The following is a 27,173-nucleotide window of genomic DNA, read 5'->3' as shown; positions in this document are numbered from 1 at the left end:
CACTTCAGTTCCTTGTTCAGGACAAAACCAGTTAATTAAACTGTTCATGTGAATAAAGAAAAAAGTTAAAATGAAGGCTCATCTCTCCAAAGTGGTTAGTTCCTTGATCAGGACAAAAACAGTTAATTCCCTTCATGTTAAATAAATTTAAAAATTAAAATGAAGGCCCATCTCGCCAAGGTGGCTCTTTAGCTCAATTTTGCAATGATTTCCAGCACTTCTGCCAGATTCAGCACACAGCTTACATTCCCACTACTGTGGCTTGCACAGAGTAACTAACTTCCTAAACCCCCAGTGGAATTGAAGGACTAAGTGGGAAGATGTGCTATTGTGCTGCACAGGGGGCACAAGGAGTTGGGAGTTGAAGAGTTTAATAAAGAGAGACGAGGATTAGTGGAAGGAAGAGCAAGAGCACCATTAGCTCATCTCTCTCACAATCAATCAATTTCCAAGTACATAAACTCAAAGGATACATAATGCTTACATTTCTAGTAACAACTGATGAAGACAGGCTGGCTTGCCCTGCTGGTACTCAGAGCATGCTGATGGTTATTAATCGTCAACTGTTGCCATCGAAACAGGCATTAAAATAAAATTGGCATCTCCAAGAAACTGCATTTTAGTTACAGCTCTCCTTAGCCAGCCTAGAAAAGAAACATTGCTCAACAGGTTCTCATTAGAGGATATCAGGTTTTAAACCAATGTTTATTCTAAGCCAATGGCTGAAAATAAATATTTAGTCAGCCTGGTTCAGGACCAATAGAGATGAGATGAATACTTCAGGCTAAATTCCAATTCATTAAAAAATCCTATTTAAACAAGTTTAGATTAGGTTTGACTTCAAAAGATTCCACATGATTTACATCAACAGATAGGAAAAATTTAAAGCATATGGATTAAGGCTGATAATGTGTGAAAATCTACAGCAACCTCAGGTTCTTTTGAGTGAATAAAAGTATATCAATATCTGTGTTCAACTGCAAAATACTAAAGAGCTAAAGGTTTCTTCAAGTGACCACCACTGATGCTGATCCTCTCCCTTTCAGAGGAAATAGACTGCCTGTCCAGCAAAATGCACGCTCACCATTGGTAGAGTGTGATTAACAGAAGCATTGAACAATTTAAAGAGGACAGAGTAGGAAATACTGCTGGCAATTACAGGAACCTGTTCTGGGAGAAAGCTGACCTCTGGCTGGCAAATTTTTAATCAGAGGAATAGGGTTTAAATTTTAGTATGCTGTAAGACTAAATGCAGACATGCATATTTATTTTATACAATGACACCATTATACACAGAACTGCAAGATTTCTCAGAAGCTCGAAGGTGTTCACCCAAATCCTGGGCTCATACAGTTGGAGGTATGTACCAAATATTCACGTAATGCCTTAAAGAAGTGTGCAAATGCAGTCAAGTTACATGGATCAAGTATACATTTTCTCTAAAGGCAGACTGAACTAGAAATACTCTTCAGATTAATTTAAACTCATTGACCTTTCACTGCCCAATAACTTCTTGCTTTAGGAAAAGCCACTGGGGAAAAAGAAGGCCGACTCAATATTAATTTTATGATGCTTTTTCTTTTATCCATTTTGACATCTAGTTTTTAAAATCTGCAGTCATTAAAATTAGCCTTATAATCTCAACAACATAGATCCCTCTGGCTCCTCAAAAACACACTGAATCATCAGGTAAAGGTCTGACACATTGAAAAAATTCCATTTAATTGACAAAGGAATTCTGATTTGCAGACTTCATGCATAGAGCCATGGAGCCTGAAGAGTGGAAGAGTGTGGCACTCACTGGGATGAAAGTTATGATGACTGTAGTAATTCCCTCAAGATTTTCCTCAGGCAATTTTTGTGCAAATTAGTTTCTCAGGAGAGCTGCTGGGGCAGCCTGGGGCAGTTACCTGAATGGTCATCTGAAGATTTCCTTGAGAAAAAGTATAAAACCAAATTGTACTGATCGTTCTGAGACTGCCTTCTAGCTCAATCCTAAACAATCTTGCCTCCTGATGAAGCAAACAAGAAAGATTTTCCTTATCTAACATTGGGAATGGCCATAAATGCAAACTTAGAATACCTTCCTTTATTGACTGCACTCATTAGCTCTCTCCTGATTGTAACAGGTGTTCAGAAACACAGCTCACTTGAAGAAAATTCTCTGAGGTGCCAATATTGTCGAGGAATCCCACACTACAAGACTGCACAGCTTATGTCTATGTACAAGCTAAATGTCTAGGTTCCCTTTACACCTCACTGCAGAAAACAGATGATTGAAGAGCATAATTTATGCCATCCTAAAGCAGATGTCTCAAAACAGTGACATTAATTGCAATCTGAAACTGCTTGGCTCCCCTGGAGAATCTGAGACACTGAAGACAGACAGGACGAAACTGCTTGGCTCCCCTGGAGAATCTAAGTGAGACACTGAAGACAGACAGGAGATCTATCACTGGAGTGCTCACACAGCGTCCCATGGACACCACCACCTGTGTGCCTGGAATATGCAGAACTGTCTGGGATGATGTTTGACACCTAACCATGATACAGAGGAATGCAACCATCAGCAAGGTTAAACAGTAACCAGGAAATTACAAAGTGACTTTTGGAACAAAGTAGTTGGCTTGGAAAATAACAGAAAAGGAGCATGAAAATTTGCCTTTCGGGGGCATAGATGAGCTCTGAACCTACCTCAGAGGGAAGGAGGTAGAAGAAAAGAGACCAATACTGAAAAATTCAATGCAATTTTGAGGTTTACATTTTGGCATTTAGAACATCCTACTTTACAGTATTCGTGAATCGATTTTGAAAGACCTTACTGGTTCCTAGTAGTAGCCTTCAAAATGACATGGCAGACAAAGTTATCAGGATAAGAGTTGAAAGTAAAGTTTATGTCTGAGGGGTAAAAGCATGACCTCTGGTTTCCAGAAATTACTCTTTTTGAAGTAGCAAAGGGCATACTCTCCAGACTGTTCTGCTGTGCACTGGACGTGTTGCAGTCCTGATCAGCTGGATCTTCAGGCTGTCAAGGTCTTACAGTAATTGCCTCTTCTTGAAAATGCTTGAATAAATTCAATAAATTTCTAAAAACTTTCAACATAGACGCTATTGTCTCAGTTCGCTTTTGCACATCCATTCTTCTTACTGAGTCTGTCTTTGGTGAAATTTCTTCCAAATACTTTTGGGTGTAAGTAGTTGTTCATAGGTATAAAAATACTGGTTTACACACAAACAAGAATCTCCTTGATTATATGTATGGAAGTATCTAGATATCTAACATGTCTGCAAGAATAAAAACTAATTCCACTCAGAAGGCCAGGAAGACGCATACTTAGCAATGAAGCTATTTCATATACTTTCTGCTAGCACAGGTGGACCTTTCCGCTGACCAGAGCATATAAAAATAGTCAAAGGCCATGTAAAGGGAGAAAAATGCACCCATGAATCAGGTACAAATGGTTCCAGAATAAAACACAAAGAAAACAGTTCAGTAATTTATCATAAGCTTATTGCATTAGCTTCAGGTGGATCTGTTTATTCCACTCCTGATTTATTGTTAGGATGTGCCCTTTCTCTGCAGGTCTAACATGGCACTTGATGAAAGGGAAAATCACATTAGTGTCCAACTATTTTTTACAATAGATTTCCCAGTTCTGTATATATTTTTCATTACATATGATTTTTAAAAAGATGATATTAAATTGTCCAGAAAAAAAATTATTCAGAAAAAACCCAACATCTTACCCCTTAACACTTTCATAACTTAATTACATGGAGAAGAAAAGGCCATCTGAGAAAGGTTCCTTTTCTCTAAGACTCCTTGCTCCTAAGACTAAGTCCAAAAGCAAAAAGCCACTCACCAGCTTCAGCAACCATGAAATTAGGTTTTTTGGCTGAGTCTGAACCAAGAATGGTTTCCCAATTCAGCTCTGACTTATTAGTGGGAAAGTAAAGGTGATTTACTAACAGTATTTCCCAGGTTGCTGTGAGGACCAAAAGCGTATCATCTTTACTAAGGGAAGCTGGAATTCAAAAAAAGGAAGAATGAGAAGAGTCAGGGTGGTAGGAGGCAGGTCTAGGAAAGCTGGAAGCCACAGAAGGTCATGCTTACAGAGCTGACTGGATTGAACAGCCAAGGCAAGAGCATATATGAACTAGAAAAACACCAGACAGCTAAGGGCCAGGATAATAGTGGAAAAACTTATGACATATCCACATGTTGTAGAGGACAATTATTCTCAAGCTCTTACTTAGCTAAATAGGGATGTTCAGAATGAGAAAAGAAGAAAAGAACTCCAGAAAGAATTTTGTTTGTGCACTGCATGACAGGTTGACACAGATGAGGAAGACAAAGAAGGAAGGATTTTTTATTCTTTCTTTTAAGACAATAATTAAGAATATGAAATCAAGTCATATTTGACTTTGCTTAAGTTTTAAAGCAAACAAATACTCTTTCCTAAGCAACACGTATATAATCTGTACAGTATCATTGCTCGAAGACATTGCTAAGATCAAAAGCAATCATGAATTTAAAAATCTAGTAGAGAATTGCATGCATAAAAGCCCACTGGAGCTTATTAAACATCAAGATATATATTCCACTTCCAGTTTTGTGTTTCTAACCCTGAAGGTTACCAGAAATTAATATAGTCTGTCTAGGGATCACTACCACTTTATGTTTGTCCTGTTACAGAGTTTCATGATACTCTCTTGACTGCCACAAATGGAGTGTCAGACTAAGCATGTCTTTGATCTCCCCAGTCCAGACTGACTTCCATTCTTACATCAGTGAAAAGAGAAATTATACCACGAGGAAAGAAAACAGAGATGGCATTATATTATGTCCAGTCTCCCAGGAAGAAGAGCATTACAGCATTCTAACAGAAAAAAATAAGTGAATTTTATTTTAGTCCCAAGTAAATGTGCAATCTAATTGATTAAGAATGAATGGTAATTTTTCTTTTGTGTTTGCTTCTGTAAGTGAAAAGGCAGTAATATTAAATTCAAAAAAATTTAAAAAACAAACAAAAAACCCCCACCCCACCCCCCAAAACCGTAAAATAAAGGAAAAAAAATACCAAGTCTCTCTGCTGTTTGCAAGCAACTCTTATCTTTGCTCTTTCTCTGTGTGTATGTTTGCAGTCTATCTCACTTTAAATATGTGTGGGTGATACTTCAAGTAGTACCAAAGCTGGGCACTTGAGGGCAATACTGTAACTTAATTTCCACCATGCTCGGCTCTAAGCCAGACTGCCACGTCATATTAAGAGATGGATTTCCTGTCAAGATGAGGGTCTAGTTTTATTTGCATGCATGTTAAGTAGGAAAAAAAAAACTTCTTTACTCAAGTTTCCAAATGCTTAATACACTAAGAGAGTTTCAGTTATAGTGCTTCATACCACAGCAAGCTTAATAGCAAACTGCTTTAATAAATTATACTGCACTTCACAACTGGAAAATTACTTAAGAACAGAGTTTCATCTGAGCACATCGAGGGTTATGCAAGAACACCAGTCAAGAAACTCAAGTCCAGGAGGCACCTGTCTATTTTGGATAAGCAAAAGGATGATGAGCCATAGCAGGGGCCATGAGAAGTTGCTGACAGCACAGAAGAGCCTCCCCTGATGATGCAGGATGTGTACCTCTGTCTACAAAAGTGCATCCCTTCATAAAGCACTGGATCAGGTGGGGAAAGGTTAATGGCAGGGCAAAGGAAGAAGTTCACAGTGTGTTAAACCTTGAAATAATTAATCATAAATTACTGATTTGCACACTAGCTTCTACAAAAGAAATAAATATTAGGGGTCAGCATTCTTCTTAATGCACATACATAATGTCAATTAACACAAAAGGAATTATTGAATACATTGACAGAGACCCTTCCTTTAATTGGTACAATATGCAAAATACAAAGCTTCGATTTTATTAATAACTTTTCAACACACAGATAGTCTAAATAAGCAGTTTCTAATTCTCCTCAAAGAAATTGGGCTATTACACAAGTCTCATGTCTAAACATCTGTGTGACAGAAATCCATTCTCTCCCCTGCATCTCTTGCATCTTCCCATGCTGGGTCCAAATTTCGAGTTGCACTTCTGTTACCCCTTGACTGCACACAAAATCCTCATGCCAGCTCAGGATTTACCTTATTTTGCTTTCTGAAATGAAATACTAAAATATGTATAATCCAGAGAAAACCTGGCAGCTGGTGAGCAAAACACACTTGAACTCTTCCTGAACTGCCATTTGACCAATGCTTATTCAAGAAATTATTCTGAAGTCATGCCACTATGACTATAAAAAGCAAATATGCATTGCAAAAAATAATTTACAATAGTTTACTAACAAAAAGGCTGTGGGGAATGCAGTAGTCTTTTATGAAACTCCTGTTTTTTTCTTTACACAGTTTCTCTCAATTATTGATATCATATAGCTATCCCATCTCCAGGGTTTTTTTTAAATCTCTTTCATATATCCCACATTCTAGTAACTCCTAGCAACCATAAGGCATTGTTGTACATGGGAGATCAAATTTTAAACATACTTAACATACTGAATTTGTGACAGCATAACTAAGTTAACCACAAATGTGGATTAATTTCTCATTAAAACTGTTGTAATTATACTGGTATGAGAAAAAAATTTCCTGACCAGAGGTCTATACACACTGAGGAGATCTCTAAATTATGGTACAACATTACTGAAAACAGATAATCAAAATGATTCTCATCTCTGCATTAAAAAAACAAAGCAAAACAAAACAAAACAAAACTCAGTCTGTTGTGGAAAAACACTGGCAAATTTTTCCAGACTAAAGTCTCCCCTCTAGGCATGTCGAGAACCCAGTGAGTATTCTGTCAATCACTGGAAAAACGGGTCTTGAAGATTCTGTCTGTACAGACTATTGACGTGCTGAAGCTTCAAAACGTGGCAATTTCTATCCTGTACAATAGAGCTGGCAGAACCTTGGAAGTTTAGGAGCTTTCAGGACCAGGCTTCTTGGCTGGTACAGCATGCATTGCTCCACTGGCTACTTTGGGAGAGGTTACTCTCCTGGCATTGTATGTCACACTGGAAAGTGATGAAGGGCTTAATGAAGTTTTTGAGAAACTTGACAAAATCCCTTAACAAAGGATATTAATGGCTGAATTTGCCTTTTCCCAAGTATTTTCTGGTGGGTGACCTGCCTGTTTGCTCTGCATCAAGGACAGACTCTCTATATGATTTTTCCAGCAGTGCTTCCTAGCCACTCTATGAATTCCCAGTATCTCCCTTCTGGAAGCTCCCCATCCCCTTCCATGTTCTTTACAGGGCAGACTGTGCTGAGAGGCAGCCTTACATGCCCCATTTTCCATCATTTTGTTAATTTGCATTTCAATGTCTACATCATTACAAATGTGCTTCCTTTCACAAGTGGTGCCTATCTTTTTTGTATTTTTCACAATTTTGATGAGTTTGTCTGAAGCTATGGAAAGGCATAATGCCACAACAGCAGTAAACAGATTGGAACCACTGTAGATGCACTGCTACTTCCATCTATCATCTTTATTGCTTCTTCAGCTGCCAAAGTGCTCTGTAAATGGTGGCTGGAACTCTGTTCAGCAGACTTCCCTCAGTGGGAATTGTTTTCCAGAGCCATATAACAATTACTAATGACTACTAGCCTTTAAAGTAGTCCCTACTTCAGCTGCAACAGTGATGCTGCCATATATTGTGATATTCTAATAAAAATAAACCAAAACTGAATACCAGGGTTTGAAAGCAAGTAACCATTACTCTTCATAAATGTAAATGGAGGAAAATACATGCCAAAGTAATATATCTCCATGGGCTTCCATAGCTTAAGTGGGGGGGGAGAAGAGAGAAGTAGATTCAGCTCACCTAATTTTGCAATCCAGAATTTGGCATGTTCTCTAGGAATGTCATGGCCCATAGAAGGAAACAAACACTCTCACCAGGAAACTCATTCCAAAACCGGTGTCTAAATTAAGTGGGATGATTTGTTCTCTAGAGGTGTCTGTTTCTCCAATGACTAGAATTAGATAATGAGCTTAAACTAGGCACTCCACTTGTCAAGAGCTAAAATTGTAGAACCAAATGGCTGATATCATCAACAGTCCTGACAGTGATACCATAGTGATATCAGACTGATCCAAAGCTATGACCTGCTCCTACCCCAAGAAGGCTACATGGACAAAGCACACCCATCCTTTAACGGCTGCTGCAGGAGCTGAAGTATGCAAGCTCAAGAAATCACTGCCACATTGGGACCTTAATTCTTCAAAAGGGAAGAAGCAGCAGCACAACTGTAGTGTCTTCATAAAGAGCTGATGTGTTACAAGCACAGTCCCTGCTAGAAGAAGAAAGGAATGGGAAGGCATATTTGCTGAGCAAGCAAGACGTGGAGTGAGAGGGGTATCTCCATGCACTTGGAGATGGCCAGAATTAATCTAAGGCACATATGAAATATCCTTCTTCATAAAATTGAGACCATGGGGGAACTACCCTATCCATGGTATACTTGAATACTTCCTTCCCCTTATTTAGAAGTGCCCTGGCCCTCCTCTAGTCTGTTTTACTGCACCTAAAAAAGAAATCTAAACAAACTGTTTCAAATATTTACCTTCCTTTTTCGCAACTGTCAATATCCCAGCAAAAGTTGCTACTGCATGGCAGCAGTTACACTGCTGTGCTTTAGAGAAAACTCTGACCCTGCAACTGCTGTCAAATGTGACCAATAAAAATGGGCTTGGACACCTGCAAATCCCAGGGCCCCAGTGCATGGGGCAATGCTTTTCTGCTTCATGAAGCAAACCCCTCTTGTTCTGAGAAATGAAAACTGCACATTAGAAGAATATTCACTGTAGGCTGTGGGCTGCTAATAAAGGAATAAAAGAGAAGAAAGGTATTCTCTAGTTTTCTGTCTAATGTACTTTGCCTGAAAGATGGAAAACTGAGGAAATTAAATGTTTACCTTTATGGTAAAATGCTTCTTCTTGGGTGGATGCCAGACAGTGGTGGTTGAATGAATGAATGCCCGCAAAGGTGTTAAGGATGTCACAAGCACATATGCTTTGATGATTACAGAAAAGTCTTGAGCTTTAAGGACATCCTTGTGGTCTGATGTTGACACTTGATTCCTGGAACGTAATAAAAATATGTAGCATTAATACAGTTCTTTTGCAAATGAGCTATAAGAAAATAGTGAAATAGTGAAATTAGTGGAAATAGGAAATTAGCCCTTTTTCCCCCAAGTTATGCAATACAGTAGGTTAAATCAAGTAGGCTGAAACAAGGCTGTACATCAAGTACTTTTACTGATTTCAGCATTTTTAACTCTTAGTTTCCAAACACAGGAAGCAACTACATTTGGAGGGATTGATGTTTGAGAGTACATATAGGTAACGGCATTGTGGGAATAATTAAGCGTTACAAATCCAGGCTATTCAGAGTGAATGATTAAATCAAGATTAAATTAAACATTAAAGAAATCCAATCATGTTAAATAACAGAAATGCATAGTCAGGTTACCCTATTTAATGCTGATTTGTAGTAAATTCAGAAGAACATCCCCATCCAACCCTATGGAAAGACTGCACTATTGTTTGCACTTTCTTCTGTAATAAAGGGACAGAAACATGCGGTGCTGCACACTTCCCCTAAGGAAAGCCATATACAATCATTCCAAATATTAAGACTAGAAATAAGCTATAACAAATCAGTTAAACCTAAGAATTCTGCAAGCAACTTTGTTTAAGAAGTGATGCAGCTCTCTAAAAACTGGCCTACAGCTTCCATAGTACACACAAAGAGAGTCTGCCACAGAAATAGAATAGAAAAAAAGCAAACCCAAGAAAAAACCTGCTATTTAAAAGTTCATTACTTGGGGAAATCTGAGCTATATTTGTGCATATTCACAATGGCGTTATTAACCTGTCTGTTAAAATCTCTGAGCATCCATTTACCTCATAGAAAATTCAATGGGAAGATGACTATAGAAATTATGGGTCTCTAAGACTGATTACTGATAAAAGACAAGGGGCTCTTCTTCCATTTCTGTGTAATTTTTGGCAATATGTGGCCTTTTCAGACCTCAATTTTGCTATCTGTTAAGTCTAATAACATCTATCTTAAAGAGAAATTTTTCTCCCCTCTGCAGAATAGCAGGTCCTCAGAACATAAAATTTGTGAAATAGTGTGATGTAGGAAACAGCACTTGATAACAGACAAATTATCAAGCAGTTCTTGGTTCTTCACCTTAAGGGGGGGATCTCTGTGCAAAGGACTACATCTACATATGTGTGTCTGTGGTAGGGGCAAAGCAGGGATAGGAGCAGGAAACAGCTCAGCCACCATGAGACCTAAAGGTTCAGGAGTGTCTCTGGGTCTGTATTTATTTGTTGAGGTGTTTCAATGCCTCAAAGATTTAGACATTTATACCCAAAACATGTGCAAACTTGGCTAATACAGAAAGAAACATTCTCCAAGTATGAGATGCAATACATCCAAGTGTAGAATACAGAAACAGGCATTCTGCAAGTATGAGATGCAATACATCCAAGTGCTCCATCTGCTGTGGTCTCCTCTTTTGCTGCATTCTGTGTCCTTGACTCCCAAATAACTTTGTGCTGAAGCACTGGCAGTTTCTGAGGGTGGGTCATCATTAACTTACAGCTTTGTGCTCATGCTCTGCTTCCACCAGTGCTGCAGATGGGAGGCATGTGCCTGCTCAGTGACTGCACTGCCCTGGGACACACTTTGTGCGGCGCTGGCCCTTGACAGTCCAGGCTGGCCAGAACAGTCTGGGGTCACAAGTGGGAGCTGCAGATCTGAAAAAGTACCAGGGGGATGAGAAAGGAAGTCAGCAGAGCATTGAAAGCCAGGGCAGTCTCCTGCTGCCAAGGATTAAGTTATAAAACACAATAGAGAAAAGCTACCAACATCAGATGAAAATGTAAAATAACAAATGCTGAGACAATAAACATTTTTGGATCTGCTTCACCCCAACCAAGCACGCCCTTCCAGCTGCAAGCTGCAGGCTGAAAGGCTTAGCTGCCACTCCCACTTCAGAGGTGAATGCAGCAATACTGCATACAAAAAGCATCCCCTTTTTCCTTCTTGCAAAAACCTGAAATCCTTGATTTCCAAATATAGAATACCAAAACTTACTTCCTCATGGAACACTAATTACGATTAATGGGGATAAGAAACTTCGAATAAAGACCAAGGGACTTTGCTACTGTAACAATATAGCTCAATAAATAAGCTCATATCCTTGTTTCTGTGTTCACCACTAAGGCTACAATTTGCAGGTACTGAAACCTATGGGAGTCTTAGTTCTGCCACCAAACACAGCGGGAGCAGGACTGATGTACCACAGTGCTCAAGCTTATTGAGGCATGTGACTATTAATAGTAATTAAAATATTGTGATGTGAGATCAATCAAGGAGTGGCATGTATTTTCTCCTTTTACTGTGCTTGATAAAAAGGCACAAAGCCCTTATGTTGTGTCATTATTTCATGTAGGGTAGTACTCATTAATTCTACCACACCTCACATTTCAAGTTCTTAAGTAATGGTCAGGAAAAATCAAGCTGTTCAAATTATTTCCAAACCTTATTGCTTTTCTTTTCATTGACATACTGCATTGTGCTATGCTATGAATTTATTTGTAGAGCTTCTTTTCTAAAACATGCACTCTCAACCTTGGTACATGAAATGAAAAATAAAACTGAAGTTGCATTCCTGGTGATGAGCTGTAAACAGACATTTAAAGAAAAAGCTATTCATGTATTCATTTTCCCAGAGAGTCTATTAAAATGACATTGTGATTTTCTGTATTTATAGGCTGTTCATCAGATCAGCTCGGCTCAACTTTCCAGTCTCAGCTGGGATCTAGAATTAATCTGGTCCTCTGCCTTACATGCACCACTTAGCAGGATTAAAGAATAATCAAAACCAGGCAGTTATTTAATAAAGCATGTGATGCTCAAATTATATCCACACTGACATCTTTCTGTTGTGTTATGCATTACAACTGATTGGAACTTTGCAAGTGACTACCTGGTTTTTGATGGTACAGCAACAAAAGCAGACTGCTCTGCCTACTTGACTGTGTAGTGACAACAGGAGGAAGACAGTAAACTCCCATTAAGTAATTTATTTAGCAGACTTGTTTCTGAATATGTATAGGAACCAGAACTGCAAAATTGAGTTGTATTTTTCCCATATCTGACTTGATGTAAAGACAGAAGGGCATTTTAGTATGGCAATTTCTACCCTGTAGATAGACAATGGCATTTCACCATGGTAATTAGCAATGGTTCCATGTAACTACTCCTATGCATCACTTTAGCCATTTAAAAGAAAGTAAACATTTTACTGAAAATAAGAACATGGCAGAGAAGGGCTGTACAGGTCATTACTCAATGACAAGTGTCTTTTCCTTTTAAAAATATGTTTCTAATTGTGTTGTTAAAGCAACAAGTAACAACTCACAAGACAGAGATTGCAAATAATGAGATGAGGTTTCTGTAACTGTATTTATCCCTCTTAAATGAGAGTTTTAGCTGTTTCAGGGAAAGAAAAAAGATTACTTTGACATTAATTCGTTACTATGCAGTGGACCATTCCTGGAGCTGGATATGCCAAATTAAAACAAGTGGGTAGGGGGAGAGATGAAAAACAAAACTTTTCTCAAATTCTCAAACTACAGGGTAGAAGTTCCTTAGCATTGCCCTAAGTCATTGCAAAATGCTCAACACCAAAAAAAAAAAAAAAACCCAAATAAACCCCAACCAGACTCCCCCCCCAAAAAACCTAAAAAATCCCAAAACAAACAAAACCAACAACAACAAAAAACCAAAACAGTAAAAAACCACAAACAAACAAAAAAAAATCAACTGCCATGTCTCAAGGAAGAGAAGGTTAAACAAATTTCAGGGTGCTGATGATTACCATTGAAAACTAAAAAAGGGCAAAGCTCATAAATTATGCCTCTTTTATAGAGCATCCTGTTTGTACGGTGCCTTACATCTCTTTATTGGTTTTGTGTAGGTATTCCTGTGGGAGACAGCCTATCACATGGGGGCTCTAAGAGGTGAGATTGTCACTAGGTGCTTACTCCTTTGAGATCACTCAGAGCATGTACACCATCAGGCAGAGTCAAGAGGGAGTGACAGTCCCTCACTTTGGTAAATCTACTCCTAGTAATCAATGAACACAATTACCATAATAATAAAGAGACATCAGTAGTGTTGAACTGAGCACACTCAGCTGGATCAGTTCTCATGGCAACTCTTCACCTGCTCCTGCACTCCAAAGCAGTAACAGTGTTCATTAGAGCTGTGTATTTGTTAATCAACTTTATCATCAATGAAAATTAGCCTGCAGTGCCTCTACTGTTTGCAGTAATTGCCATGTTTTTCCATCTTGAAATCACTCTACAAGCTGTTGTTAATTAAGCAGTCCTCTTGAAGTCAGTAAACAACATCAACATTTTATAATGAAAGAGGTGAAGCAGGTTCAGTGGTTGATGTGTCAGGCAGCTTGGAAAACCAAGTTAGAAAGAGTCCCAGCATCCTAATACCATGTCCAGAATACATCCCCTATTTCAAAAATCCAAATCTTATTATTTGTAATTTGTAAATCGTACTTTTTGTAGCAGAGTCTAAAAATAAAAAAAAATAATAATAAAAAAAAAGAAGATACCTTTTCTTTTTACAGTGGCTATGCAGTAATGGAAATGTTACACAAAGTGCTGTTTTTCCTGAGGGGCAGCTTCAGGCTTTGCCACACGTATTTGTTGCTGCTGCCATTTTTGATGCTCCAGTGTAAAGCAAGGACCTATGGCTTTCACTTTGACCTGCTTTCACTTCGAAAATAACCATAATTTAATTTCCTTGAAATTCCGGCTTGAAGAAGGTTTCTGATGCTGACATCTCTGGAATGGTACCATTGAAAATACCAACAACACCACTTTACCTCTTCCTAGGGTGTTCACCATGAGGCCATGATGATGAGTAAGGAGGCCACTTCATGTTCTCACTTGAACTCACACAATAACCACAGCAGCAGGTAAAACAGACCTGAGACATAAGAACAGCTGCATGGTACATGCAAAGAGGAGGTATAAAATCCACCAAAGCAAGTCAACACCTCTAGATCAAAAAAATGGAGCACCTCTTTGTTACACACACTGGTGGCAGACACTATTCTGTCAACTACAATCTCTCAAAGTACAACAGTCAAACAGATCAGTTGACAGTGACAACTGATACCTAAAGCAGCAGCCTCACTGACATCTAATGAGGCCTTTCAAGTTTTTTACACAGCTATGACTTCTCGCTCCTTCTCCATCTCTGGCTCACAAGTTATTTGCTTGTCTTTGGCTCAGAGTTCCGAAATGTAACAAGAGATTCAACACATACACAATAAAGAACAGCTGACTTAAGAATTACAATGTGTGGCTGAGCAAAACGTTTACCAACAGCTAGAAGTACATTTGGACAAATTAAGCATTCCTGGAGCAAAGCCAGGCTGCAGCCACCTGGACTGGTTGTAAATGTAAAATGCAAAGCTAAAACACTTATGTTAACACAAACATCTGGTGATCTGCAAAGGCAAGGAATTCAGCAGGAGAATACTCTACTGGTTGAACTAAGTAATGATTGATTGAAAGAAAAGGAAACAGAAGATGAATGAGAACATGTTCTCTTCTTTATCTTTCCTTCTATAGTATCCTTTGATGTTACAAGGAAGGTTATGATGTGAGTTTTTTAATTAATTTCTTACTTTGTACAAGATCAAATAGACTATTTTTATGCACTTCAAACATGGAGCAAGGAATAATTAAGACTATTGTCTGTGAGGAAAAGGTCATTTTGTTTCTCAAGTGCCCATCAACTGTCAGATCTGTTACAAACATTTCAGGAGCAATTAAGTCATCTTGGGAGCTCCTGGTTGTTTAATGAAGCACAAACTTAGATATTGAATGAAATGCAACCGAAGTGATGTGCTTTGTTCTGAGCCCAGTACATTGTTGATATCTTCCATAAAATGAAATTATAAACTCGGCACATTTGCACTTGCAAGTACAAATTGCTTTTCTTTTTATCAGGAAAAGCATTGCTTTAGAACCTTAAAGCACACTGATGCCTGAAACTGTACAGCAGCCTTTCCATCTGCCTTATGGACGTCTTCCTAGATTTTCATAGTGGTAGTCTCTTTCTACCAGAAGCCTCAATTCTCTGACATGAAAAAAAAAAAGCGCCTCATGGCATTTGTCAGCAGTTTCTACAGTACAATATTCAGGAACTACTGATAACAGGTCCTCTCTATCAGCCTTGCAGGTTTGTATTCCAACAGGGCACCTCAGTGAGCTAGAAGAACTCCACATTGCATTCTGTTCTGGGATCATCCAATTTCCTTATTAGTATGGGCTGCTGGAGCACAAACAGCTTATCTGTGATACAGACAAGGCAACTTGTATTGCTACAACCTGGTCCTCTTCTAGAATTTACAGCTGGGCAATTTTCCAGCCTCTGTAGGTTGGAAAGGTGTGTTTAACAGCTGAAAAGATTGCTCCACGTCAGCAGATGCCTAAAAAGCTTTCACAGATTCTTAGGCAGACTTCTGAGTTCCCCAGGACAAGGAATTTTGATCAAAATAAAACCTAGTAATTTGGCTCAATCAGGTACAGCAACCCACTCTAAGCTGTATAAATGTGAAAGCAGTGAGCATTGAAAATGAATTTTTTTTCCCATTTTTCTGTGTTGATTTTAGAGGATGGATGATTTCACTTGAACCACTGCCACTACATGCCTTGAGACTTTTCACAGAAAGCAGATCTATTCCATTCAATTGCCTCCTGCTATCCATTTGATTTTTTTGGATTAAAAGATTGAAACAAAGACTAGTAATTTACTATGGCTTACACATTATGCCCTGAGGTTTCTGAAGAAAGAAAGAGAACCTTTAGCACTCAGTTTTATGACCTATGCATTTAGAAAAGTGCATTTGGCTGTGAAACTCAAAATAGACAATGAATATTTGAAGGAAGCTATAAACACTAGGGGCAATCCTGGCCCCCAGTGAAGTCCTGGAAAAATCTGCATTGACTTCACTGGAATTTGGTTTCTTGCTTGAAACTTAATATGTGATGGTGTTGATAAGCATTTTGAGCTTTATTTGTGATGTCAACACTGATGCAAGTCCCATGTCCTGTCTACTGCTGACTACTGATTCAGCTGCTCTTAAAAGCTTTTTACATTAAAAAATGCAGTGATCCCACCCTCTGTAATACACTTAATCTCAAAGCAACACACTCTGTATATTTAGGATGGAGAAAGGTCAAACTACTTGTCATTTCTGGAAGTTTAAACTATCCTAAATAGGTTTAGTATTAAAAACAAAACAATTTTATAGTAAAACAGATCTAGAGGTAAATTAATTTAAGCTGTGGGTTGAAATGCACTGAAATTCACTGTGAAGTTTCAGAATTAAAAAGATAAAATTATAACAGAGCTACATTTGTACGATGCTGTTTGTTTTTCCTTTTAGAAACATCAGCAAATACTTCAGCTTCAGTTTAGATTAATCACTTTTCATGTTTTTTGGCCTCTCTCTTTTGGCAGGTGCACGAAAACCGGTATTTACAGTATTAAGTATGGTATTTGTGTCTTCATTCCTAAAGCATCCTAAGAGTTTAAGTTAGAGGTGTGGGGTTTTTTCCAATATTGTTTAGAAGGGCTGCTTCTTCTGTGTGCACCCTTCATACTAGAACTTAATTACACAGATAAGCTATAAAACTTTGGAAAAAGCAACTCAGTGAAAATGCTGGCTGAGTGTTGCATGATTAGAGTCACAATTCTGTACTAGTGACAGGATAGATTATAGAAGAGTATAGGCCAAGTAATTAACTTAATTTAGCTGCATTACTTCTTTTCAAACGACTAATATTTTCTGTTACATTGCTGTTCTTAGGTAGCTGGGATTTGACACTGCTGTAAAACCAATGAAATTCCTGCCCCACATAGTTTATAATCTAATTAACTGGAAAAAATCAGGTGCTGGTTTTATTGGCCACTCTTGAGGCTCTTATTAACTTCAGTAGCAGAAAGGTAACAGCAACAAACCTGATCAAAACTGGTGTGCAAATATTTGTAAGGGCCAAAAGAAATGCATCCCCCTATAAAAAAGTCAAGTTCCCGTCTCAGAGATGTTGTGTTGCTACAACAGAAAATAAATTTGATCTATAACTTCTCTCTTCCACAGGTGGCTTCACTGAGTTTGCTTCCTACCCTTGGGTCATAACCTTTCATGTGGACTCAGAGTAACCCAAGGGCACTGGGGATAGGCAGCAGGAGAAGAAAGCACAAGGTTAGCACTGGACCACAAACACATCACAGAGTGGGATGTGTCATATAGCTGGACTATCTTGGCTCTCCCTCTCATACAATTTCATCGGGCTCATGCCTATCCCAAGACCTTCTGTGTGGTTAACCCTGCTAGCCAGCCCAGAAAGAGATCATGGGAGCACACAAGGCTGGCAGACGCTCATAACATCTCTGCAATAGAGACACTAATAAACAGAAACACAGAAGGAAGGCATACGACAAAAGTATTACTTAAAAAAAGGACCAGTGATTTTCATGGGTAGAGAAGAAGCTATTCATGGCACGGGCTGGGCACTGGAAGTGATGAAATGACACAAATGCTTACATGAAAGACAGACTAGTATGGATTCCTCAGGGAACAGGAAAATTAGGGAGGCAATGCTATAAGTAGTTCCACTACTTTCCGAGGGAAAACCTATCAAGTATAGTATTTGTTGTGCATGCACCAGGATGCCTTCCCTGTGCTCTATACTGAATCTGCGCAATTCAGCTCACATTGCAGACTTTAGTCCTCTCCATCTCTTGGCTGGGTGTAGCTCCAGGAGGCAGCCAAGCCCAGTTCTAAAGCCACATGCAGTGGATTACCAGGTATGAATATCTGAAATCTCTTCAACAGTCATCCTCCAACCTCAGAGAGCTTCCAGGTCTGGGTCTGGAAGCTGAATTTGAATTTGCAGGAAGATTTAATTTCCAGATCCCTACAACTACTGCAACTTTTGCTGACCTGAGCAGTAAATGCCAGGAGCCTTCCTTCCTTCCTTGGTTCTCCATTAGTTATACCAGAACTTTCTCAAGGCCTAAGTCCCATTTAGTGAGCAGATATCAGGCACTTCAGTAAAAACTGGGCCAATTGCCCTGCAAAAGCAGAAGTTCAAACAATCCTCTCAGACTGCAGCAAGTACTCTTCCATATTGAATTCTAAGATCTGTTACTATTCTTATGTCTCATCACAAATCCATTGCCACAAATCCACACACCCATCTTCTAGCAACCCTGTATTCAATGGTAATCCAATTTATCCACACACAGCATGTATTTTTTAACATTTTTTCTTTTCTACTCTTCTTCCAGACTGATTTTCCTAGCTATTCTATCTTCCCAGCTTCTTTCCCAAAAAGTAGTCATCACTGGTATATGCATTATTTCCCCCCACCCTACAGAGATAGAAGCAATATGAAATGTCAGACTGACAAGAACACTTTCCATTAAAGAGAAAGAGCAAAGAAACAAGCACTGGCCTGGTATTTTGTATAAATCATTTTCTTTCCTATACAACAGGGGTATGAGAATGGGCACGCTGTCTTAAATACAAAGCCTAGCAGTTTAAGAGTTGCACAACAACAAATAAAAACATCAAAAAACCCAAACAACTTTACCACTGCTTATCAACATCAACACTGTCATAACCACAGTAAATCCAGTATACCATTTTCTCAGCCTTGCTGCCTGATGTTTCTTTCTACAGCTTACTATGTCTTTAATTAGAGAACATAATTCTTTGTGTTTTCACTTTTACAGGAAATTGCTTGGCTCCTCTAAGACTGACTAAATGACAGTAATAACAAACCAACTGATCCTCTTTAAGAGAAATTGCAGAGAAACCCTGTTGACTCAAACACACAAGAGTGAAAGTACATAACTGATTCGAAAGGAACAAACTGTTCTGTGGAGGAAATACTGATGAGAGTTGTTCTTTCTGTAAATAATTTTTAAATTGAGGATCAAAAAATCCTGCTAATTTGCAGCTCTGCTGTTGTTGGAAAGAGAGATCTGTTGGAGAATGCAAGCAAAAGAAAGTGGAAAGAGCTGGCTTTATCAAATGAATGGAAAGGGGAGTATCTGAAGTCTCACCTCTAGACTAGTTTGCTCTAACTTATGCCTTTTTGTCCACTTAACCTGAAATCAAATTATTTACCCTTCTGATTTTAATTCCACCTTTTATGGATGAGTTCCACTCATTCTAAATTGTTACATCCAGTGATACTGAATGGGATTAATTCATGGTTTGAAACCAAAGTCTGGTCTATACAGAGGTGACCGCAGTGTGTACCACAGTCTAAATTCACATTCTTGTCAGTGTACATCAGTGTAGTCTATAAAGTCAGTGTGGAACAATTCAGCTAACCCTGAATTATGCAGAAAAAAAATGGTCTTTTGGGCTTGCTTACTCTAAATACCAAGTGTAAAATTCAGTATCTACAAATAGACATCTATTGCCATTTAGGATACCACAGGATATCCCTCTGAACCTCTAGCTGCTGGACCAAAAGGAGGTCCTGTGCCAAATCTGCCCATTCTACTGGGCATGCTGGACTCTCCATGTCATATTAAGTGCCATGAGAACCTTGTGTTGAAATAGCTATCTCAGCCCTAGGCCCCGTGCTGATGTGGAGATACAAAGATTTGAGATAGAATTTTTTTATTTTTACTTTAAAGTACTTCCGCTAATTTAGGTTCAAAACTTTATTGGTAACAGAAAAGTGAGGGATGGGCCTTTTTCTGTATGATAGCTCTTCAGTGGAGTGCTAGAATAATCCTCCTTTGCTGTGTGGGTACAAGTCAGAGCCCTGCTGCAAAGCACATGTATTACCTTGATTTCAATGGGATTTTAACATCAGTCATGAGGTCTTTTCTCTTTGCCAGGAAAGCACTAAAAATATAAGTGAGGAATAAGATGCTTACAAATGGCTCTTCCCTGAAGGCATGATGTGCTAAAGTGACACTGGTTATATACCAGGTGCCCATCAAAGTGTCTCAGTTGGTCAGGCAAGAGAAACTGTTATGAAATGCTTATGAGACAGAACAGGGAGAGATCACTCATTAATTACCATCATAGCCAAAAAATGTGTGGATATTAATTGAATTTATTACCAATCAAATCAGAGTAGGATAATAAGAAATAAAACTAAATCTTAAACACTTTCCCTCCATTCCTCCCTTCTTCCCAGGCTCAATTTTACTCCTGAGTCACTGTGGGATTCACATTCTCTGAACCTGAGAGAAGCAGTGAGAGAAGCAGAGAAAAGAATGATCAAAACATTTCTTATCTCATTTGCTGTGCCTGTGTTGTGCCAAAGTAGAATGCAATATGGAGATTGTTTACCCAGAGTGATGGGGTTTTGTTTCCTTGGCCTATCAGGGCCAAAGATGTGTCCTGACTGTTGGTCAGCAGACAATCACAAGATTTTATTCAGTTGAGTGCTTGTGCAGTTTCAGTTTAGATGTAGAGTAATATAGTGTAAAATAGTATTGAATAATATAGTATAATAAAGTAATTAATTAGCCTTCTGATATCATGGAGTCCTCCTCATCATTCCTCCCTGCCATGGGGGTTGCCTTGATTTACAATAAGTCACTGCCTCCTTTCTGCAGTGATGCAGAGAGGGGAATGGGAGCTGTGATCAGTTCATCACACATTGCCTCTGCCACTCCTTTCTCCTCATCAGGAGGACTCTTCACACTCCAGCTTGGGGTCCCTTCCCCAGGAGACAGTCCTCTGTGAATTTCTCCAAGGAAAGTCCTTCCCACAGGCTGCAGTTCTTCATTAACTGTTCCACTGTGGGTCCCTCCCATGGGGTGCAGTCCATCAGAAACAGACTGCTCCAGCCTGGGCTCCTCTCTCCACAGGTCCTGCCAGGAGCCTTCCCACAGGGTCACAGCTTCCTTCAGGCCCCCAGCTCTCCTGGCACTGGGTGCTCCATGGGCTGCAGGTGGATCTCTGCTCCCCTGTGTTCCTCCCTGGGCTACAGAGGCAGAGCTGTCACACCACGGGCTGCACAACGGGCTGCAGGCGAATCTCTGCCTGCTCTGCTGCCTGGAGCACCTCCTACCACCCCTTCTTCACTCATCTCTCCAGGTGCTGTTGTGCAATTGTTTTATTTCCCTTCTTAAATATGTTGTCCCAGAGGTGCTACCACCATTGTTAATGGGCTCATCCTTGGACAGTAGCAAACCTATCTTCAAACTGGCTGGCATTGGCTCTGCTGGACTTAAGGGAAGCTTCTGGCAGCTTCTCACAAAAGCCACTCCTGTGCACTCCCCCCTACCAAAAGCTTGCCACGTAAACCCAGTACAGGAGAAAACACTGAATGGCTTAATAAAAGGGTCATATACAAAGCGGCTTGTACCATGTTTATGGACAGCAGTGAAAATGCATGTATTTTAAAGAGAAAGCTCTGTGTGTAGTAAGTACCTCTTTTTTTTTGTGGTTTTGTGGTAGTAAAATCATAAAACCACTCCAATTGGCCTTTCTTCAAGTAGCAGGGTGAACCAATGCTTTTTGAAGGCAATCTTACAACGTGAGCAGGGCCTACAAATTTCTTTAGGCAGTGGGGAGACATAACTGGGGAGCAAGTAATTGCAGAGACTAATCCAACACACTTATTTTAAATACATATTTTAAGATAAAAAGAAGTAGCATTTGTAGGTATCTCTCTCTCCACTGACTTAAATGGCAGACTAGAATACTGCTTTCAGAAGATATATACTCCTAAATGGCTAAATGAGATGTAATGAATCCTTTCCTTCTGTGTTAAATTTGGCAGATATATAAAAAAGGGGAAAAGATAAGGAAGTTTAAGTAGACCTAATATAGTGCACAACAGTTTCGTTTTTTTCCAGTTTCTATTCAAACATGGATTTTACCCATGGTAAATTAGAATTCTTTGGAAATTAGCCCATAACCTTTAAACTTTTCTGGTTGATGATCTTAATACACAATAAAGGCTTTTTATCAGTAAATTATGTCTGGACAGGAACCAAGCTCTGACTCCTTCTCCTTCTCCATGCCACAACATTTTTGTAAAGCTGAACAAACATGTTACACCAAACCCAGGGCAGAGAAGTCTAAATACCAGTACACTATATTAACACAAAACAGTCCAAAAATAAGACAATTATAGCCAAATTATTTCTGCAATATGCAGCAGCTGAAGAATGCGATGTCTTTACCTGGAAAGATAATGTATAATTGTACTCTATATTTAAGTGTGTTTAAAATGGATCATCAGTCTTTTATTTTTTCCCTCTATGCATTCATGACAAAAAATTAAATAGAATTGTAAGTTGACAGTGTCATTTCAAAAACTTCGCATGACAACTATTAAAAGATCATCATCACATAAGCATATTTGAAGAAATCAGATTACCTGAAAAGGCTTTTGCTATCTGGCATAATCCCTCTTTTCTGCAAAGAAAATGCTGGATTTCTGGAAGTAGGTTTACCTGTATGTAAAAAGAGAAGCTTTAATGATTTAATTCAAAAACTGCACTTTTTTATTCAATGGAAAATGCCTTCAATGGGTTTGTGTTTAATTTATCAGAGACACCTCATTTGCAAAACTCCCATCAGTGTCAATAGGAAATGATGAATTTGCCCTCCCTACAATATTGGAATAATGAAGTTAAAGTGTGGACTCTTCCTCTGTGTTCATAGCAATGCAAAATTTTAGGCCTATATCTCTGCCTCTGGCTGCTGAATGCTGACCCTTCCCTTTCCCCTTTTCAGTCTCTGCAGCTTCTCTGATCTGTGCAATTACCAACCACTGTCTCTCCCTGCCTGGAAACGCCCTATGCCTCTGGAATTGCTGTGCTTGGGATCAGCAGTAAGCTAATGTAGCTACATCACAGGCAGGCTCTGCAGCAAAACACTGTGCTGCACTTTGGTATGGACATGCTAGCAGCAAGTCATGTTAGTTCAATATTTAAAGTTTTCCAGAGGAATGGGCCATCTGGTTTAAGTCCCTGCTCTGCTGCAGACTTCCTGAGAGAACTTGGACAATTCCTTTGATCACCTTGTGTCTCAGTTATTCATGTGTGACACATCTGGACATTACAGCATGCTGTCAGGATTATTAATATTGCACAGCATTCAAGGCTCAGATATGGTAATATAGGCAGAATGAGAAAAAAGCAGTTTGCAGAAGCCTGGGGTGCTTTATTAGCTGAGCATATTCAAAGCATGTATATTTCTAGCAAACTATAACTGCCATAAAAAATTCACTTTGCATACACTTTGATATGCGTCCTGTCCCAGGGAACCCCAGTGCACATGCTCAAAGCTCTGACTTCTGTGGACATATCTCTTCTGTGGATGTTTTTATTACCAGAGGCACCTTTTAAAAGCAGCTCCATTTCTCTCAGACGCTCAAGCTGGAGTCAATAATTTAGAGTCTTGCCATTATTATTATTTTAAGTATTTTTTACTTAAAATATGAGTCAAACTGTATCTGTAGCTTGGTCACATTTTATCAAAGATTTCAGTTTACATCACTCACATATTTTTATCAACAGGTCAGGTGTTTACATAGAAATTACATATCTAAGTAACCTAAACTGTGTCCACAACATGCACAAGTGAGAAAAAACCAAAAAGCAATCCTGAAAATACCAAGATAATTGGTACCACTGTTGGTTTGGACCGTGAGGAAGAGGTTGCAGTGCCAGAGCAAAGAACTCCCTTGAAGGCCTTGGTCCACATTACACATTACCAATTGTAGGAGCATTGTCACTGTTTGGAAAAGTGCCTAAATTATGTTTACAAAGGAGGAATTACATTAGGTGAAACTCAGTAGTGACATGAGATATGAAGCCTAAATTCATCCATCTCTACCTTCTGTCTACACTCTCATTCTGAAATATTGCATGCATTTTCTAATTGTTTCTCACCATTTCTAAATTCTCTTTTCCAATAGGGAAAATTGCTTAAATAATTTCCCTTGTAGACACTTTTGCAGCCAGACATGCAGGTTGAAGGTGGCCAAGAATGCAAAAGTTCAAGCTAAAGAAGAGAAAAGGGAAACTTGACACTGAGTTGTAACAATTTTCAGTATTTCCACTGAAATACTTACAACCAAACTAACAAACTATGTTCAAATGAGAAATTGCTTTTGATAACTGGGTGTGACATAAAGAATGAAATGTTTGTACCTGACAAGTATTTCTCAGTAAATAGAAAACATGAAAAAACTTAATTTTTGCTAAAATGTGTTGCTGCAGTATAAAATAAACATTTGATATCTCTCTTTTTATGAGTGAGGCCTGAAAATCTGGGCTATCCTGTCCTTACATTCCCACAAAGGATAACATAATAATCTCATACCTTCTGGAAAAGCTCTAGATTATGCAAATCTTCTGTTTGAAAGCAGCCAGTGCCACCATCTTTTCTGGAAGATAAGCAGATGAAAAGATCCCAAGGGTTCATGCCACCTATCCAGAAAGAAAAGAAGCACTTTGAGAAAGAAAATATTATGCAATTCTTATTTGCATAAAAAATACTTAGAGTGATATTTTGAAGAACAGCAAACTGTTGGAGAGCTAATTACATGAGCAGCTATAGGTGGCAGAATGATAAAAGATGTATTTGCTACCACAGTTCAAGATTTGGAATTATATTTAGATGTTTCACAGTGGGCATTCCCTGTTATATCTGCCTACTGATGTCCAAATCCTGCTGCTTGACCTGTTTAACATTCAGAAATTACAGAAATGAAAAAGTTTGGTAACTTTGATGCTGCTTTAAGTTGTTATTTTTTTTTTTCTGAACTCCTCAACATGCATGCTTATAACATGTATCCAGTACATGCAATGTGAGCTTCTGAGGTATTTCTTTAATGGCAAGTAAATTTTACAGGAAGTATTACTCTTCATGCCATTGCAAAGAGCAGGAATTTTGGTGTAGTGGATTCCTAAATATTAGACACCAGACTGCCAGAGCTAGAACTGTTGTTACAAGTGGGAATTAGATTGCTAGCTTCCGAGCTAATGTGATGCTTCCTTCCTGGGGCAAAGCTGACCTGAAGATACAAATAGGCCTTGAACTTGCTCATATCTCAGCACGTGATATGGTGTAGAAATGCCCCTGCTGCTTCAAATAACCTTGGTCAGCTTCCTCACGTGGTCATTTGTTTTCTTCTCTATACAGCCTTTGTTATCTGGACCAGTTAGAGGTGGTGGCAGCTCACAACAGAATTATTACAGCTGTTGAGGACACCATGAATATGTTCAATAAAGGGTAAATTATTTCATTGACAGGAAGACAATCAGTAATAATGAACTTACAAACAGAAAGGGCAGTCAGAAAAGCAGTACAGCATCCAAGGGTACAGAACCAGGTCACAAAGCTCTCTGCAAAATAGCTATTTCAGGGACTGGTTGGCTCTTTTCCCCAGAGTTGGAAAGATTACATGTATTTTATTCCATTTTGTGCTCTCCATCTGTGATACCTTCTTAATTTTATTAGATTACCCCCTTAATTTTGTCCTACAGATGGCCCACAGAGGTATTTATTTTATTTATTTCCTTTCTTTCTTTCTCCAGAATGTATTTTTTTCCTATCCCAATCATGATTACAAATGTCAAGCAAGGTAAAAATTCTACTTAAGGAGATTTAACACTCAATTTATGTTAAGTACAGTAATGAACTGATTGTGTAGAATGGATCCAGGACTATGAAAGTAACTATCACTTTTTTATGTTTATAAGCAGTGTGACAAAGCAGAAGAGATCAATTTTCAGTTACACTGCATTTATTACTGTAACAATTCCTTCAATTTCACATTATGAGAACCAGTATTATAGCATAAAAGTAATTAGGGTATATGAAATTTAGGCAAGACAGATTCCCTACATGCTTCTTTGTGAAAGAAACAACAAAAAAATCCCCGCAGGTAGATAAAAATGTCACAGATAGCAAACAAACAAAACATTAAAGAAATGTACAAGCAAATACCTCACTTTAGTGCAAAAGTTTGGCAGTGCTAACAACCTACTCAATGACCTCACCAGCTATGTAATTATCAGATAAGCAAGATGTTATGCCTCTGACTAGTAAACACCTTTGAATAAATCATTATAATTACACATAAATCACAATGCCTAGTTTGTGCAAATTGAAAGAGAGCTGGAGGGAACTCCATTTCTCAGAAGCAGTTCATTTCCTTCCCTTGTTTATTATGACACATCCTGCCCTGGGAAGAATTTGATCCCTGACTCCAGAGGATATGCTGAACTGTGTATTTGCCTTTAGGACACATCAGAGTGATCAATATGAATGCACCTAAAAGGAAAATGTACCCTCAGATCTGGTGTGCTTCTGAGCCAGTGCCCAGGAAGTAAAATAGTTCAGGAGAGCTTGAATGCCTGCCATTACTTGTGCTTTCTATTCAGAGTCATTAAACCTCGAGCCAGTTATTTCAGTACAGAACAATCAGAACTGAAACATGTCTATTTATAGAAGTCAGGAGACTTCCTATTAGAAAAACAGTGTACACCTAGTGCTGTCTCTCAGATTCAGACTGACAGAGCAGTGTGACTCCTACTTAAATGTATTGATGTATTCCTCATAATCTATACCTGAAAAAACATTATTGGAAAACAAAACCAAAAGAGTCATTGGTTACAACAGCTATTTAGTTCTAGAAAGGCTCCTCTAGGAATCCATTTTGCCTCAAATCTGCCCATGTCACTCCTTACAGAGCTTAACCTTTTGTGGAAAATGAACATCTATGATCAGGAAACCAACAGTCTGTCTTCCTTCTGCATATTTAATAATAGAAGAACTATATCTCAAGAAAAAAAGTGCTACTGTTATTAGTATTCCAACAACATCACATGAGCTATGCAAAGGACTGAAGATCCCCTTCAAAGAATTGATTGTTAAAGAAATTAAAGCTAGATACACGTGAGCTAAAACATTCTACAGTAAAAGACAAAGAACAAATGTGGTATTAATAATAAACACCATCTGCATGGAAGGATTCATGTTTCAAAATGT

At 38.7% G+C, this 27,173-nt stretch overlaps 1 protein-coding gene across 1 annotated transcript in view; it reads right to left on the bottom strand.

Annotated features, from left to right (window-relative positions):
- Positions 1-27,173, bottom strand: part of CPED1 (cadherin like and PC-esterase domain containing 1) — a 145,838-nt gene that overhangs the window by 86,956 nt on the left and 31,709 nt on the right. Inside the window, 4 exon segments of the mRNA XM_031056942.1 lie at positions 8,979-9,144; positions 10,677-10,833; positions 22,549-22,624; positions 24,501-24,607. Of these exon segments, the coding sequence (XP_030912802.1) occupies positions 8,979-9,144; positions 10,677-10,833; positions 22,549-22,624; positions 24,501-24,607 (506 nt within the window).

The sequence above is a fragment of the Geospiza fortis genome, unplaced genomic scaffold, assembly GCF_000277835.1.
Source record: "Geospiza fortis unplaced genomic scaffold, GeoFor_1.0 scaffold195, whole genome shotgun sequence".
Classification (NCBI taxonomy): domain Eukaryota; kingdom Metazoa; phylum Chordata; class Aves; order Passeriformes; family Thraupidae; genus Geospiza; species Geospiza fortis.
Note: the sequence above shows the minus strand (reverse complement) of the source record. Positions and strands in the feature narration are given on the sequence as shown.